This window comes from Petromyzon marinus, chromosome 5 (genome assembly GCF_048934315.1).
Source record: "Petromyzon marinus isolate PM22_M1 ecotype Great Lakes invasive population chromosome 5, UKy_Petmar_22M1.pri1.0, whole genome shotgun sequence".
Lineage (NCBI taxonomy): Eukaryota > Metazoa > Chordata > Hyperoartia > Petromyzontiformes > Petromyzontidae > Petromyzon > Petromyzon marinus.
Genome location: NC_133671.1, coordinates 17,084,930 through 17,100,365, shown reverse-complemented (window position 1 = coordinate 17,100,365; position 15,436 = coordinate 17,084,930). Strand labels below are relative to the sequence as shown.

At 43.8% G+C, this 15,436-nt stretch overlaps 1 protein-coding gene across 1 annotated transcript; it reads right to left on the bottom strand.

Moving 5' to 3' along the window:
- Positions 1 to 2,245: 2,245 nt before the first annotated feature.
- ROGDI (rogdi atypical leucine zipper) lies at positions 2,246 to 11,070 on the bottom strand. Its single transcript, XM_032947206.2, has 11 exons — positions 10,996 to 11,070; positions 8,430 to 8,501; positions 7,581 to 7,663; positions 7,256 to 7,310; positions 5,834 to 5,914; positions 4,625 to 4,720; positions 4,421 to 4,519; positions 3,789 to 3,902; positions 3,331 to 3,380; positions 2,942 to 3,068; positions 2,246 to 2,835 (listed from the first exon to the last, which is right to left on the bottom strand). The coding sequence occupies exons 1-11, from the start codon at positions 11,029 to 11,031 to the stop codon at positions 2,794 to 2,796; spliced, it is 855 nt and encodes a 284-aa protein (XP_032803097.1). The 5' UTR covers positions 11,032 to 11,070; the 3' UTR covers positions 2,246 to 2,793.
- Between the last annotated feature and the right edge of the window lie 4,366 nt (positions 11,071 to 15,436).

Below are 15,436 nucleotides of genomic sequence, written 5' to 3'. Positions count from 1 at the left end.
TCACGCACCTGGTGGGGCAGGGTCAGACATTTGTGACGTGACGAGGGTGGGGGGGGGGTTTGAGAAATGTGACGTCACATCAAAATGCCCAACTTTAAATAAATATAGACAACACGTTCTACTTATATTCTTGGTTCTTTCGGTAAAGTCACGTAGAAGGGAAACAATCATTATCAGGTGTGAAAACTACACCTGATGATGACTGCTTGTGTTGCAGTCGAAACGTCGTGAGAATTTTATTGTTTTATATTTTATTTTATTGTTTCCTTTCTACGTGGTGACTTTACCGAAAGAACCAAGAATATGAATCCCTGCAGTCACGAAAGCTTTAAATCAAAACGTTCTACTTAATTAGACGTTTTAATAAATGTTTTCTCCTATAACATCAGAGTGCAGCGCCACATTAAATACGCACTACAATGACAATAGTTTAAAGCGATTTGAAGCTTGTTTTATTTTTTGGGGGGGGGGGGGGAGAGCTTTGTGACGTCATATTTGAGGGGGGGGGGTCTGACTTTTTGTGACGCCGTGTGACGACGGGGGGGGGGGTCAAAAATTGTGTGACGTCATTTATGGACGGCCCCTTATAGCTCAGTAGGCTATACCTGATAAATAAAAAATAGTTTCGTTTTATTTGTAAAAATATATATCTTTATTTCAAATCAAGATTCAAATCAAGATATCTTTATTTGTTTTCCTTTCTGTTGTGTTTTTACATTGTTTCTCGTTGTAACGTCTTGACCCGCCCCGACTGGACATGTGGAAAAGAGCTTTATAGGTCATCGGATTCCTCCAGTATAAATACATATTCTGATTCACTGACAGTTTTCAGAATTGTGTTTCAAACTTACCCGTAGCGAGATGAAACAATCATTATTTGTCGCGTTAAATGAATTGACGATTTTATTTTGCTTGCTTGGTGGAGGGAACTTCAAGACATAAAATTTGGCCAGTTCATTCCGTGGCCTAACCGAAAATAATCTATTATGAAGAATATTGGATGAGAACCCCAATATGTTAAGTTATATCCTCTCTAGTTGGACAAGTAATTTGAATTTTGATTTAAAGCTTTCGTGACTGCAGTAATTAATATTCTTAGCTCTTTCGGTAAAGTCACGTTGAAGGGAAACAATAAAATAATAATATATATAAAACAATACAAATTCTCACGACGTTTCGACCATAACACAAACGACACACCTGATGACGACCGTTTGTGTTATGGTCGAAACGTCGTGAGAATTTTTATTTTGTATATATTTTATTATTTTATTGTTTCCCTTCAACGTGACTTTACCGAAAGAGCTAAGAATAAGTAATTTGAATCCATTGCTTGGGCTGGCATAACATCAGATTACCTTTAATCTAGAACGTATGTTAACCTTGGTTTCGACTGCATTTTAACCAAGCAATGGAACATGTACGAGAGGACCCAAACCGCGGAGATTGAGGGATGAAACCACTTCATGTGCAGGGTAGAGTTTTCCCATCGCAGGATCGTACGAGGTGGGGGTGGGGATTGGGGGAGACCTTCATCCAACAGTGGAGCGACCATAGCTAATTGATTGGATGACACGACATGGTGATCATGACCATGGCCGATAATTCAAACGCCAGATTTATTCCAACTCACGCATTCGTCGATATTCGCGTTGTATAGGCGGCAGTACAGATCAAGATGTGAAGTATATTTTCTTCATTTCTCCTGTAATGCGGTTATTTCTGCTGAGTTTTAGTTTTTATTTCCCTTGATGTGGTCATTATTGTAATTTTAGTTAAACAAATTACACTATCCTAGTCTCTTTTCACTTCACACCTAGTGAAATCAACGAAATCAACATTTCCATGGGCTGAAAATCCACAAATATAATACGGCGATTTCGCCACGTTCCTACCCAGGTCTCACTACACCACTCGGCAATCTCACGCCACCCGCTGGTCAAATTCGTGCATTTCATCAGGCTGATGACGACCGCTTGCGTTGCGATCAAAACGTCGTAGTTTTTTGTGATTATTGTTATTTTCTTTGAACCTATCTACGTGACTTTACCGAAAGACCCAAAGAATATGAATTCCTGCAGTCACGAAAGCTTTAAGTCAATATTTGCATACACGTATACAAGATGCCGGTTACGCCAATTAGTAAATGCCAGTTTAAATTTGGAGTTGGGAAATATGAATGTGGATACAATGAGACGTGTTACCTTTTGTTACTTTGTATACAATTACATCACAAGACAACCCATTAAAGTGCAATTTATTTTTAATACCGTAAATCAAAATGACATGACATACATGTTTACAACAATTACACAAGTCGAGCACTATTATTTTAGGATTTAGTTATTTTAAAGCACATTCTCACGAATTAACCAAATTAAAATGTACACTATTTGGAACATGTGATGTTCTCACAAACATTCACTCAACACACCAGTGGGTTTATCCAAAGAATATACATCACTTAAAGGATTAGCTGTGTAGCTCAAGTGTTTTTTTCAGTTATATGTTTCGTTCCATGTGTTAGGTCCTACACTGAACTTAATTCTCTCCCAGCATGTGGACTGAAACGTTGGACATGTTGCTGAAAACACGTCATACAAAGCAAAGCATATCACAGACCGATACAACACAACTGGAAAAATCTTAAGTAGTATAAATAAAACTGTCTTGATTGTGTCCAAGTAATATTTTATAGTGGTCCAATAATACAAACCCAATTCTGCCCAAAAAAATCACGAATCATTGCTTTCATTTCACTTATTTCCATGGACAAGGGCATGCAGACAGGGCTCAGTGTGGCATCTGCGTCCAGTAGTTTGAAAAGACAGAAACCTGGAGGAATAAACGTTCTTTAATAACAATGTTTGCAGGATTATTAGTTTTAAAAAAACACCTAATCCAAAGTTTTGAGTGCAGAGGAAAACATTTCCACCCTTACCTTATCTTTAAGTTGCTGACACAGCTGCAGGGCAAGAGTGAGAAACAGGAGTCCATCTCCCAGCCATGGCACAACACTCTCTACCTTGTGGGTCTGGATGACCTCATACTTCTGCCCCATGAATTCGCTGAGCATCACACAAGCAAATAATTGCAATGGGGTTTCAGAAGGTGCAATCAAATAGCAGTAGACATCAAAGTTTTGTCATGAAAAATAACTTTGATTACAAACTTCAGATATTATTTGCAAGTTATGAATTTTCAAAAATACATGTCTGCTTCAATATAACCTATCTTTTAACTCTCCAGTTAAGAGCATGTAAAATGATTAGACGCCATATGTGAAAATCTGATGAACCATTAACTTGTCATATTATCTAGGTCACTCACAACATGGAGCCAGGAGCATGACAGACCGAGCCTCCTGATGGCTTGAAATTCTGTAAAACAACACAAGGTAATAACTATCCAGTCGAGTTTTTCAAATATATTTGTCACATTTTTTTTATATTTGACAGAACAGTTAACAACGCTAAATAAAAAAGCTGCCTGCTAAAAACAAGTCAATATTAAATTTAGAGTTAAAGCTTTCGTGACTGCAGGGATTCTTCTTCTTGGTTCTTCTACGTGACTTTACCGAAAGAACCAAGAATATAAGTCAATATTAGTTACTAAGGAAATAGTAATGAGTAAAAGATACATATTCTCAAGAGCTACATCATACAGGTTGGTAGTTCACCAAAAGCAGCATTATATTTATCTGATGTCAACAAAACATATTCAACTGTGAGGTTCACATTTTTCAAAACATTAAATGGTACAATATTTGTGGAGAGTGTGTCCCAAACCTTGTTAGCATTTGGCTGCAGAGAGTGCACTTGGTAGAGCACCAGGCAGAGCTTGTTGTGATGAATGTAGAAATTAACCAGCAGATCCTGCGGCAGCGCAGGGTTGAACATACACTAGAAAAGTAACAAACGCAAACACGCAACACACATGCCGGGCACTTGGTGGCTTTGCACGTAACCTATAATCCAGCACTGTCGAGACGAAGGTTGGTGGATCACACAAATGTTGTGAAACTCCTTTCCCGTGGGCGTCGAGGTGCCATACCCTGGCTTGCTAGAAGGCAGTACAGCTAAAATGTGGCCATCTGTTCCATCTGTATGGGTTAGAGTTGCTCCCACACACATGTGAACACTTTCCTCAATGGCCAATATTACCTTAATAGGACAATTTGGTGCCAAGCTCACTGCCTCGCTGCCTTTCCCATTTACCTGCGGTCCCCCGCTCCTATGAGTCATTCTCTATATTCAAGTGAGCGAATACTGTGCACGGTTACATGTTGAAATTACGTATCATATACAAACATATAACACTAGTGTCAACAAAATCATGCTCGGCATGGATTGTGAATAATTAGCACTGACCTCTGCACTACTGCTCATCTTATATAGAACAAGTTGACGTGAGGACTTACGGCAGCACTGCCATTTGCAAGGTCTGGCAGGGTCATAGCGGCGGGTGTTGCGAGGCGGTTGCGGGCACGGTTCAGCTGCAGCATCACCGCATCCATCAGCTGTAGTCGTTGCATAAGGTGACATGAAACGTTACACAATACGTAAATCAAGCAAGCATATCGATGCAGTCCGCAGTGTTAGCTACGTCAATGCGGTTATTTTACCTTGTTCACTTCCGTGCCCGTCTTGAACTGGTAGCTTTGGTCCTTGCTGTTGACGAGCCGGTATGCCTGATGAAGGTGATTTCCAGCATCCTGCACCTGTGTAAAAAAGGAGAATCATCTCCTAGCACTTCTCATTAATGGTTCATACTTTATAGCAGAGAACGCAAGGGCTAGAGAGGTGTTGGTCATCGATGATGTTAGAGTCCTCAGCAAAACAAGTGTTTTTTTTTTACTCGGCATACATGTAAATCATGCGCATAACATTGTAGTTTGAGTTATAAATAGCTTAGCTGTGCTGTATTTAAAGTACTGAAATATGTAAAACATGATAGCATGGAAGGAATGTTTTATACATATCGAAAAAAAACGTATTGTGTACAATATGCATTCATGTAAATGCGTGTGTTGTGCGTGTATATGAATGTGCATGTTTCAATATTCGTGCTTTATAAGTCCATGTGGTTTGACATAGAAATGGTCACTAAGCAGCATAGCGCTGCCTGCGGGCAGGAAAGGGGATCTGCAGCTTGAAGCAGCCCTGACTGACAGCAAGGCCACGTGATAGACCCGAGAGGGATCTCGGGTAAAGGTTACGGCAGGCAGAAGTCGAGAGCCCGCTAGTAGGTTCCAGAAGGGGGGCTTGGCCTGGGCGGAGCGAGGCCACGCTAACAGGCTAAAAGGGGACACCCCGAGCAGGAGCTCGGCGCTGTTGTTTGGTGTGGGATCCCTGTTGTCGTCGTTGCTGTTGAAGATCGTTGCATTCGTCGCTGTCCTCTCCACTTGATAACTGCGCTGCTAGACGGTAGTTAGCTGTCTCGGTTCAGCGCCGTCAGTGTCAGACGGCTAGCGTTGTGTGTAGGCGAGCAACCAGCGTAGAGTTGCGTATAAGCGAGGGACGGAGAGTGTGTGTAACAGTGTAGGGTGTGTATTGTATAAAGTGTACAAAAGTGTGCTCGGTGTTTAATGAAAGAATTGCCTCCAATAATGATTTGAAGCTTTCGTTCCTGCAGGAATCCATACTCTCTGGTTCTTTCGGTCGTCATGACGACCGCTTGTGTTGCCATCGAAATGTCGTGATTTGTTTTACTTTATTTTATTTGTAACTACGTGACTTTACCGAAAGAACCAAAGAGTATGCCTCCAAGAAGTTACGTCTCCAAGTCGGTCACTACGCATGTAAACTGTTGAAAAAGCAAATGTCTCACAAACCTGTTGCATTTTCCACTGCTTATCTTCTCTGAATACTGTGTGTAGCATCTGGTTTGCCTTCAAAAGCTTTATATGTAGATCCTGCACCACCATTCACAGGGAAGTGCAAACATTAATTTTCCATTAATTCTGGCTTGACATTCTCTTTGTGTACACGGTGATCCATTTACACAGACGCACCCCACTAATAGGGAGAAACTAGAGATAAAATACCATTTAATTTCAAAGTCTCTGCATGTCTCTCACCAATCCCAAAACGTGTATTATTAAAATATAGTAACACTCTTGTTATCACAATTATTCAAGCACCTATGAAGAGAGTAATTAGAAATGAGTGGGGCATCTAGAAATGTATCACCAAGTATATATCAAATATCTGCCAGCAATCCAAGGGATACCGTCAGCAGTGTAAACCAAACACTCATTAAACAAGTGCATGCTGACTACATTCCCTCATGATTGGCTTGCTCATTTAATCAATTTTACCAGCAAACATTAACTATTCAGATTACTGCTGGGGGTCCCTCAGTGAATAAGACAAACCTGTCAATATTTTGCTTCTAACTATAGTACATTGGAGAGATGGTGGGCTGATCAGACATGGGATTGGCGATAAGAAACGCAAAATCCTATTGGTCAAGAGGCATGACGTCACCTGCTAGACGCTTCCGTAAACACTGTTTAAAGGAGCTACGTGTACTTTGAGGTGTATGTTCATAGGGAGATTTGCCATGCATTACTGACAGACCTCTCCTAAATCTCAACATTTGGCGAGGGATTCACACCCTCGGTAGTTTTATCAATCGACATGAATTTCTCTGACGTGTACAGTAAGCATAAAACACAACACAGCCATTCATCCTTGCCTTCCCCTCCCTCCTACACTGCACAGGGTGTGCTGATGGGGCCCAGAGAGTAGGCTGATGAGCTCAGAAAGCGTGGGGAAGGTGGACAAAGTGAAGGAGGTAGAGGTGAACAACAGGAACAAGGGAGTACAGTGATGGAGACAAGCAGACAATGCCAAGGACAGAGCGGGTATGGACGACAGGAAAAGCAGCAGCAATCACCACAAATAAATTATTCTGGTGGCACAGAAGGGGTATAACACAGAGGTCAGGAAATGTCATGTGTCAGTAAAAATAATGGTTATAACAGCAGCTGTAGTTGAGGGAGATAAACAACCAATAAGAGACTTGTAAACAAAGGGTACATATTAGTGGTCACATGTACAAACGTGACGTCAGGACACCATGTGACGTAACAGCGTTGCACGTGGGAGATAACATCATGTGGCCCACCGGCACAAGCTTCTTTTATTATATGGCCCGCCAGTAAATATCGTTGAAGAACATTCTTATGTATTTATTGTACATAGAAGCTTCATCTGCGTGTCAGTCCCTCCATGTTCATCAACAGACTTACCGCCTGACAAAGAGTATCTCCATTAAGAGTTAGCACACCCTTTACTGCATCAGACCTGTGTGGGAAAAAAAGTAAAAGGTAAACTATATGAAAACAACATCACTTGCTGCATACTCTTTGGTTCTTTACGGTAAAGTCACGTAGGTATAAAATAAAAATACTAAAATATTTTCTACCCACGTGACTTTACCGAAAGAACCAAAGAGTATGGATCCCTGCAGTCACGAAAACTTCAAATCTAGATTGAATATCACTTGCCGTTTGATTTTCGTTCTTGCTATTGCAATAGAAATGTAGTGATTAACGTATAAACAAGTATATTTACGTTGAGCTGCCGAGGATAAAGTTTTCTTGTTTCACCTGGCAGTCTTCCTCCCTACCTGGCAACACAAACCGCTTACATCCCTCCTGCAATACACACAAAAACACATGGGACATTCCACGGTGAAAACTTTTTTTAATTCATGCATCAATGCTGTCCTCACGGCAGTTGGAAAGTAAAAACAGTAGCCCAGACTACTGTGGGAAAGTGCTCATAGCTTCAGAATACTACATCAATGTGGGATTCTATATTGCAAATGCCAACTTCCCATGTTACATAACCACATGTCAGTGACCTTGATTCTCATTGACACATTTTTAAATAAAGACTTATTTTACCTAACGATATTGTGCACGTATAGCCCTTTGTCAATCCACTGGATGAGGACCTCTTATCGCCATGCAGGTTGTGGAGGTTATTTCACCATACTTCACCATGCTGGTCAGCGCAGGCCGGTGAAAGTGGATATGAGAACATATATGTAGAGTACGTTAGATTTTTGCTGCGATGTCCTCTGCTGCACACAATGTAGTATTGCGGCAGGCTATAACAAACTGTTTTGCATGCTGGCCACCAATCCAAGCACTGTCCAGGCTCAACCTCTGCTTCGCTTGACATCGAACAGGATTGGGGGTGCATTGTGGGTGATTTGGTCATAGGTGACGAAATACTTAATATTTTACTTCAGTTAATTTGTGTCCACTGACAGACCTCTGGTATACGCTGCAGTTACACCGCCAGTGTTGTATAAACAACAAAGCGGGCAACACTCAACAACTTGTGTCCTGTTTGACATGACAAAAAGCGCTTTACCGGCAAACAGGCTTGATTTCATCAACACAGTGTGATCACCTTCAAAATGTCCTGCAGGTGACTGAGCACGGAATGAACCTCCTCTCTCAACAACCACTGGAACTCTTCGTGCTGTAACAACAACAACAACAAAACACCAACACAATCATTTCCACTTACAGCTTTGCAGTGGGTGTTGTGTCCGTGAATGTCTTACGGTATAGCACTGTAAATGTAACGTTGTTTTTCGTTTTAAATTAACGATTCAATCCTCAGTTGGTTGCGAGCTTTGTGCCCACCAAAAAAGTTGCCGTTGTTTTAAAATGTTACGAAATTAAGAGAATGCTTGCTTCATATATTTTTGAAACTGGACTTGCAGTAACTGGGGTTGTCAATTCAATTAAATCTCTTGGAATGCCAGCTGAAACACTGGTCGAGTTGTTGAAATCCATCTGCCTTTGTCCACACGACAGTATGAATATGGGTATACCACAGCTAGGCAATCGGCAGTTAACTTGTGGCAAGGTAAAATGTGGGTACTCGCACGGTCAACACATCTGGCCAGCATGAAAGAGTAGGCCAAATTCCCTCTACAGGTACTCCGTAGTGGAGACCCGTCCGCCAGCAAGTCACACGAACGAGTAACTAACGGACCCTCTAGACTCTAATGAGGGTATTTGGCCTACTCTTCCACATTGGCCAGACGTCTTGAATGAGGTGGGAGACCTCACACTTTACCTCACCACATGCACCACCTACCTATCAGCTGTGCTGTACTCATGTCTACTGCTGGGTGGGCAGAGGGGTTTAGGGGCCGTCCATAAATGACGTCACGCACCTAAAGGGGTGGGGGGGTCAGATATTTGTGACGATGTGTGACGAGGAGGGGGGGTGGTGAGAAATGTGACGTCACATAAAAATGCGCAACTTTAAATAAATATAGAATTGTCATAACACTCCTACATCAGAGTGCAGCGCCACATTAAATACGAGGGGGAGGGGGGGACAGAGCTTTGTGACGTCATATTTGAAGGGGGGGGGGTCAAAAATCGTCCAAAATCGAGTGACGTCATTTATGGACGGTGGGACAATTGAAACAAACTTTCCCATTAAATTTTGATTTAAAGCTTTCGTGACTGCAGTAATTCATAATCTTAGTTCTTTCGGTAAAGTCACGTTGAAGGGAAACAATAAAATAATAAAATATATGTAAAACAATAAAAATTCTCACGACCGTTTGTGTTATGGTCGAAACGTCGTGAGAATTTTTATTGTTTTATATATATATTATTATTTTATTGTTTCCCTTCAACGTGACTTTACCGAAAGAACTAAGAATATAAACTTTCCCATTGTTTCAACTGCCAGGCCGGGAGATAGAATCGACCCCGGCGACCTCTGAAGACAAGTCCAGCGTGATAGCCATCACAAGGCACCCACAACAACTGTGCAACTGTGGTCAATAGTTTCATAGTTGCATAGTTTATTTATTTTGGTATAGCCCTGTGAGCCATTCGGCTCTTGAATCGGGTGCAACCTCAACAAACAAAAAAACACGAACAAGAAAAAAACATCTTAAAGTGATTATGTGTGACTGTGCAAACAGAAAATCCACGGGGAAAAAAAACAATCAAAATATTTCTGAAATAGCACCGTACACCAACAACGCTGTGTGCGAAAAATCCCAGTGGGATGCAAGTCAAATAACAACAACAACAACCACAAGATAACTAAGATTAAGACCATCAGTCAAACTCCGTACTACAATAAACAAAAACATGGCCAAAACCAAAGCAAAACCGTTTTCGAAATCACCAAAATAAAAGCCAAAAAATGCAATGTAACAAGTGATCATCAACGCAATCAAAGCGCGTCCTTCTCTCCTCCCGCGCCTCCGATGAGCACCGTTGGCCAATGTAGGGCGCGAAAGAAGTTCGACACGCAACGTGCATAATCGACGTTCACGCTTTCGCGTTCATTCACGACCAATCGGGGAACGTTTCACGGATCGAATCAACGCGTGTCCTGCAGTCGCCCAACGTTTGCAACTCGCAAACACGCCGGCAAAAAAAAAACCCCCGCGGACACATGGTCGCAGCGCGAGCGGGAATGTAAAGACTCTGCTGCGGTGTGCCGAGAACCACAGGCCACTCCGAGCAGAACCACGGAACATGGGACTCGACTCCCACCAACACCACCACCAGTGCCTGCCATCATCGAGATACAACGCCGCTTACTCCCTGGTCCAGATGTCTTGTGACCCACCCACCGCTAACTCTTACGTTCCTTTATGCTTATTAATTTCTGTTTTCGCACCCACTGGTAATACAACAACAAAAAAAACATGCAAAGGTTTAGAGAATTAAATGGTGGTGTGGAAGGGGGGTCACGAGACATCTGGACCAGCCCTGTACGAGACGACTTGTCCGGCCTTCACGCACGACGCCGCATTGGACGCTCTTCGGACGTAATACAATCCGGCATCATCATCCAGTCAAGAACATCGTCGTCGTCATCGTTAATAATAATCGCCATCACCACCATCACCACCACCAATCATCATCGTCATGATCATCATCGTCGTCATGATCATGATCGTCATGATCGTCATCGTCGCTGTCGTTACCAGCACTGCTCGCTCCGCCTCGGACGCGGTCGCCATCGTCCCTGGTTTAGTATCAGCCCCGCCCCTCCCCCCGCCAGCCCCGCCCCTCCCCCCGCCAGCCCCGCCCCTCCCCCCGCCAGCCCCGCGCCTCCCCCCGTCAGCCCCGCTTCTCCGCTAGCCCCGCCCCTCCGCCAGCCCCGCCCCTTCCCCCGTCAGCCCCGCCCCTTCGCTAGCCCCCGCCCCTCCGCCAGCCCCGCCCCTCCGCCAACCCCCGCCCACCCCTCCCGCCAGCCCCCACCCCCGAACCCTCGTGTTTCAAATTCCCCACTGCGCATCGACGCGCCCGTCTCCGATTGGTCGAGCGCGCGACCGAGGGAGCCAATCGCACGAGCGCGCCGAGGCCCGCGCGTGGGAGCGACGGCCAATGGCAGCGCGCATACGCCTATGCGCTGTGCGATTTCCATACACGTTGACAACCAGGAAGAATCCGATGAGCTGCAAAGCTCTCTGTCACAGACGTGCAGTAGGAGCTGGGTCGTAACGTTACAACAACAATAAACGTTACAAAAACACTTTAAGAGTGCAAAGTATATGAAAGGCAAACAACTCGCTTAAAAAAATATATGCAAATACAACTAAACTATGCAAAAATAAGATGAGGTTTTAACCTTTCTGGCAATAACACAGGTTTCGATTTAAAGCTTTCGTGACTGCAAGGATTCATCTTCTTTGGTTCTTTCGGTAAAGTTCACTATATAGTATTCATTATATATTGTAGTGTATACCCAGTTACTGTGAATAGCTCAGATGTGTAGGCCTTGACTTCAACATAGCCATTTCTGTGACCAGTCACAAGCTAATCACTCAGCTATTTCTATGCTAAATTCGCCTAGTTATTTCAATGCTAAATTCTCCTGTTTGATTTGTTTAACATAACTATTTCTGTGACGAGTTACAAGCTAATCACTCAGCTATTTCAATGCTAAATTCTATGATAATTCCTTTGTCAAGGGGTGCCTCTGCGGATGTGTATGATTTAACTTTAACATAGCCTTTTCTGTGACCAGTCACAAGCTAATCACTCAGCTATTTCAATGCTAAATTCTATGCTAATTCCTTTGTCAAGGCGCTTTGTTTCTTCTCACACAGCTTAAAGGTCGTGATCTCAGCGTGGCTTTCTCACTCCAGCGCTGTCCTCCAGACAGTCTCGTCCCTTCACCTGATGAAGGCCGCTTGTGTTGTGGCCGAAACGTCGTGAGAATATTATTGTGTTATTTTATTTTATCAATTTATTATTTTATTCTCATTCTACGTGACTTTACCGAAAGAACCAAAGAAAATAAAACAGGTGTTAAGATGGTCACACACCAAATAGAAACATTTTGCAAGGAGTTAAGTACTGCATTAACCACACGTACTTGTAGGTGAACATGCAAACAAAACATGCATCTATTATTGTCAGAGCGCGTTTTGTTTGCATGTTCACCACAAGTCCCGCGTGCGGTTCATTATTAGTGGCGAAACGTCGTACTTGTAAATGTTGTGGCTTGGCTCTCCAACACACCGGTGTGCTGTACTAGTGACGAATTGGCCACGTTCTGTTTACGTGACAACCCTTACTAATTGGCTGTGTCGGGTGGTGGCTGGTTTTAACGACACATTTATATTTTTTATGCGATCTAACACAAAAAAATATTACGGATGATATTGGTCGCGAAAGCCTACGTGTTAAATTCACACATTTATATTTACTCCACCTAACCACAAAAAAAACCCCTCTATGTTATAGATGACATTTGGTCTCGAAAGTCTACTGGGCGTTAAACATATCCCTTCTTGCCAAAACATCTATCTGACGATATGTAGTAACAATAATAATGAGATACGCATTGCCTTTTGAAACGGATTGGCCCCACACCGGTCGGGCAGCCTTCTCGACGGCCCTCGCCTGAATCGTCTCACCGCCGGTGTTGGACTCAAGAGAGAGAGAGGAGAGAGGGAGAACGACGCCCTCTCGACAGGAGCTCCATGCACCGTGCCTTGTGGCCGCCCCTCCGTGACTCGTCTCCACCCTCGCCCGCCACCCCTCCCGGCCACGTGCGTTTCCGTTGCGGCGTTGTCGGTGCGTCTTAAAATCCGGTACATTTGGTTGTGTGTGTGTGTTGTGATCAGATAAGGGGTGGCTAGGAGATGTTAACTACTTCGCCTGGTGTACAGGAGGTCGTGGGTTCAATCCCAATCCTGACGCCTGCTGCTGTATATTTGGAGTTTGTGTGTCTCATTATCATCATCATCACGGTGGCTAGGAGATGTTAACTACCTCGCCTGGTATACAGGAGGTCGCGGGTTAAATCCCGATCCTGACGCCTGCTGTATATTTGGAGTTTGCGTGTCTCTCTCTCTCATCATCATCACGGTGGCTAGGAGATGTTAACTACCTCGCTAGGTATACAGGAGGTCGCGGATTCAATCCCGATCCTGACGCCTGCTGTATATTTGGGCCTTGTCTCTCTCTCATCATCATCACGGTGGCTAGGAGATGTTAACTACCTCGCTTGGTATACAGGAGGTCGTGGGTTCGATCGTGACCCTGCCACCTGCCAGTATATTTGGAGTTTGTGGTGTCTCTCCACGTGGTGGCGTGGATTTTTCTCGGGGTCCTCCACATTTCGAATCAACATCACGCGTTTTAGAGTGCTTTTTTCGGCTGCTATAAATTTTCCAGGTCACGAGAAGCTCAAATTCGTTGAGCTATAATTTGTGATAGCCAGGTCGCTGGTGAAAAAAAGAGCTATTTATAGCTCAGTGGGGCATTAACTGGTCAAATGTAAAAAATATATATAGTTTCGATTAAATTCGTATAACCTTATTCACACCGGAGTGTCTTAGACTCCGGCATGAGACATTTGTGACCAAATCACCCGCAAACGAAGGCGGCGTGTTTTTTTTTTCTTCTTGAGCCCTTGTGGGTTAGTGCCTCGAATGATGACCACGATGAGGGTGGAGATGATGTTAAAAGATGACCGTGAGCAGCAGATGGCAGTGCAGGAAAACCCATCGTGTCGTTTTAGAAACCTTTTATTTAATTTTGAAACGGTACTGTACTCGGAACACGGATTTACTGTGGCCGGCAGTCGACCCTAATGAGAGAATGGCAAACCGATTTTTTTTTTGTTAGGAACGATACCGCTCCCGAGAGGACGCCCATCGCGGAGACGGAGCGGTGAAATCAGCTGTTGTGCGAGGCGGCTTGCGATGAATGTTTCGGTCGCGGGATCGTGAGACGCAGCGGCTTGCCGGAGGTCGTTGATCCAGCAGTGGAATGGCCGTGGCTACTAATGTACAGCATTTCAAGCTTCACGAAATGAGCAGGCTATATCTACGCCTCCTCCTCCTCCACATATCTGTCTTGTCACATATGTCTATTTTTTTAAAGAAGTGTTGTTTACACATCAGATCATCAGCCGCCACACACTTCTGGGAGTGCATTATTTCAGCAGCATTTGTTCAACACAAGCGAAAATAACAAAAATAGATCGTTTTCGATATTCAGTATCTCATCATCAGTAGTCGAGGCTCGCTTGGCCCAGTTGCTGGTGGTGAACTGCCAGATGTTTGTAGGCAAGGACACTCTGATATGGGTCATAGTTCGACACAGAACTGTATGTATGACAAATACATTAATCCATGCAGTATACAGTAATTATTTTAACCACTTTAACACGTAGGCTTTCGCGACCAATATTATTCATAATAACGGTTTTTGGGTTAGATCGCGTTTATTTATAAATGTGTCGTAACCCTCCACCACCCGACACGGCCAATCAGCAAAAAAAGTGTCACGTTGACAAAAGACAAATAATTCACTACTTTAGCCCACCGGTGTGTTGAAGAGTGAATCCACATTTACAGTTTGAGTACGACGTTTCGCTGGTAAATACATCCAGCATCATCGGGCAATTCACTGTAAATGTGGATTCACTCTTCAACACACCGGTGGGCTAAAGTAGTGAATTATTTGTCTTTTGTCAACGTGACACTTTTTTTTGCTGATTGGCCGTGTCGGGTGGTGGAGGGTTACGACACATTTATAAATAAACGCGATCTAACCCAAAAACCGTTATTATGAATATTTTAACCACATTAACAGTGCAGGAAATGTGAACTCAATAGACAGGGGGGGGGGGCTTTCCAAACCGTGGCCTCATGTGGGGCGCTCATTTCGCGATCGCTTGAACTGGACCGACAACGTCACATTGGGGACACCTCGGTGGCACTAATGGGGCGGTTGTGACTCCCACCGATTGTGGGGTCTTCCTGGCAACCATGAGCCACTGGCTCAACGGGTTAACGTCCTGAGCCAGGATCCATCCACGTGTAGCCCAACCTCCCACCGCAGCCGGGGTCACCGTGAAGGTCACTCAACTCAGTGGTTGTGGTCAGCGAGTGACCAGTGAACGTC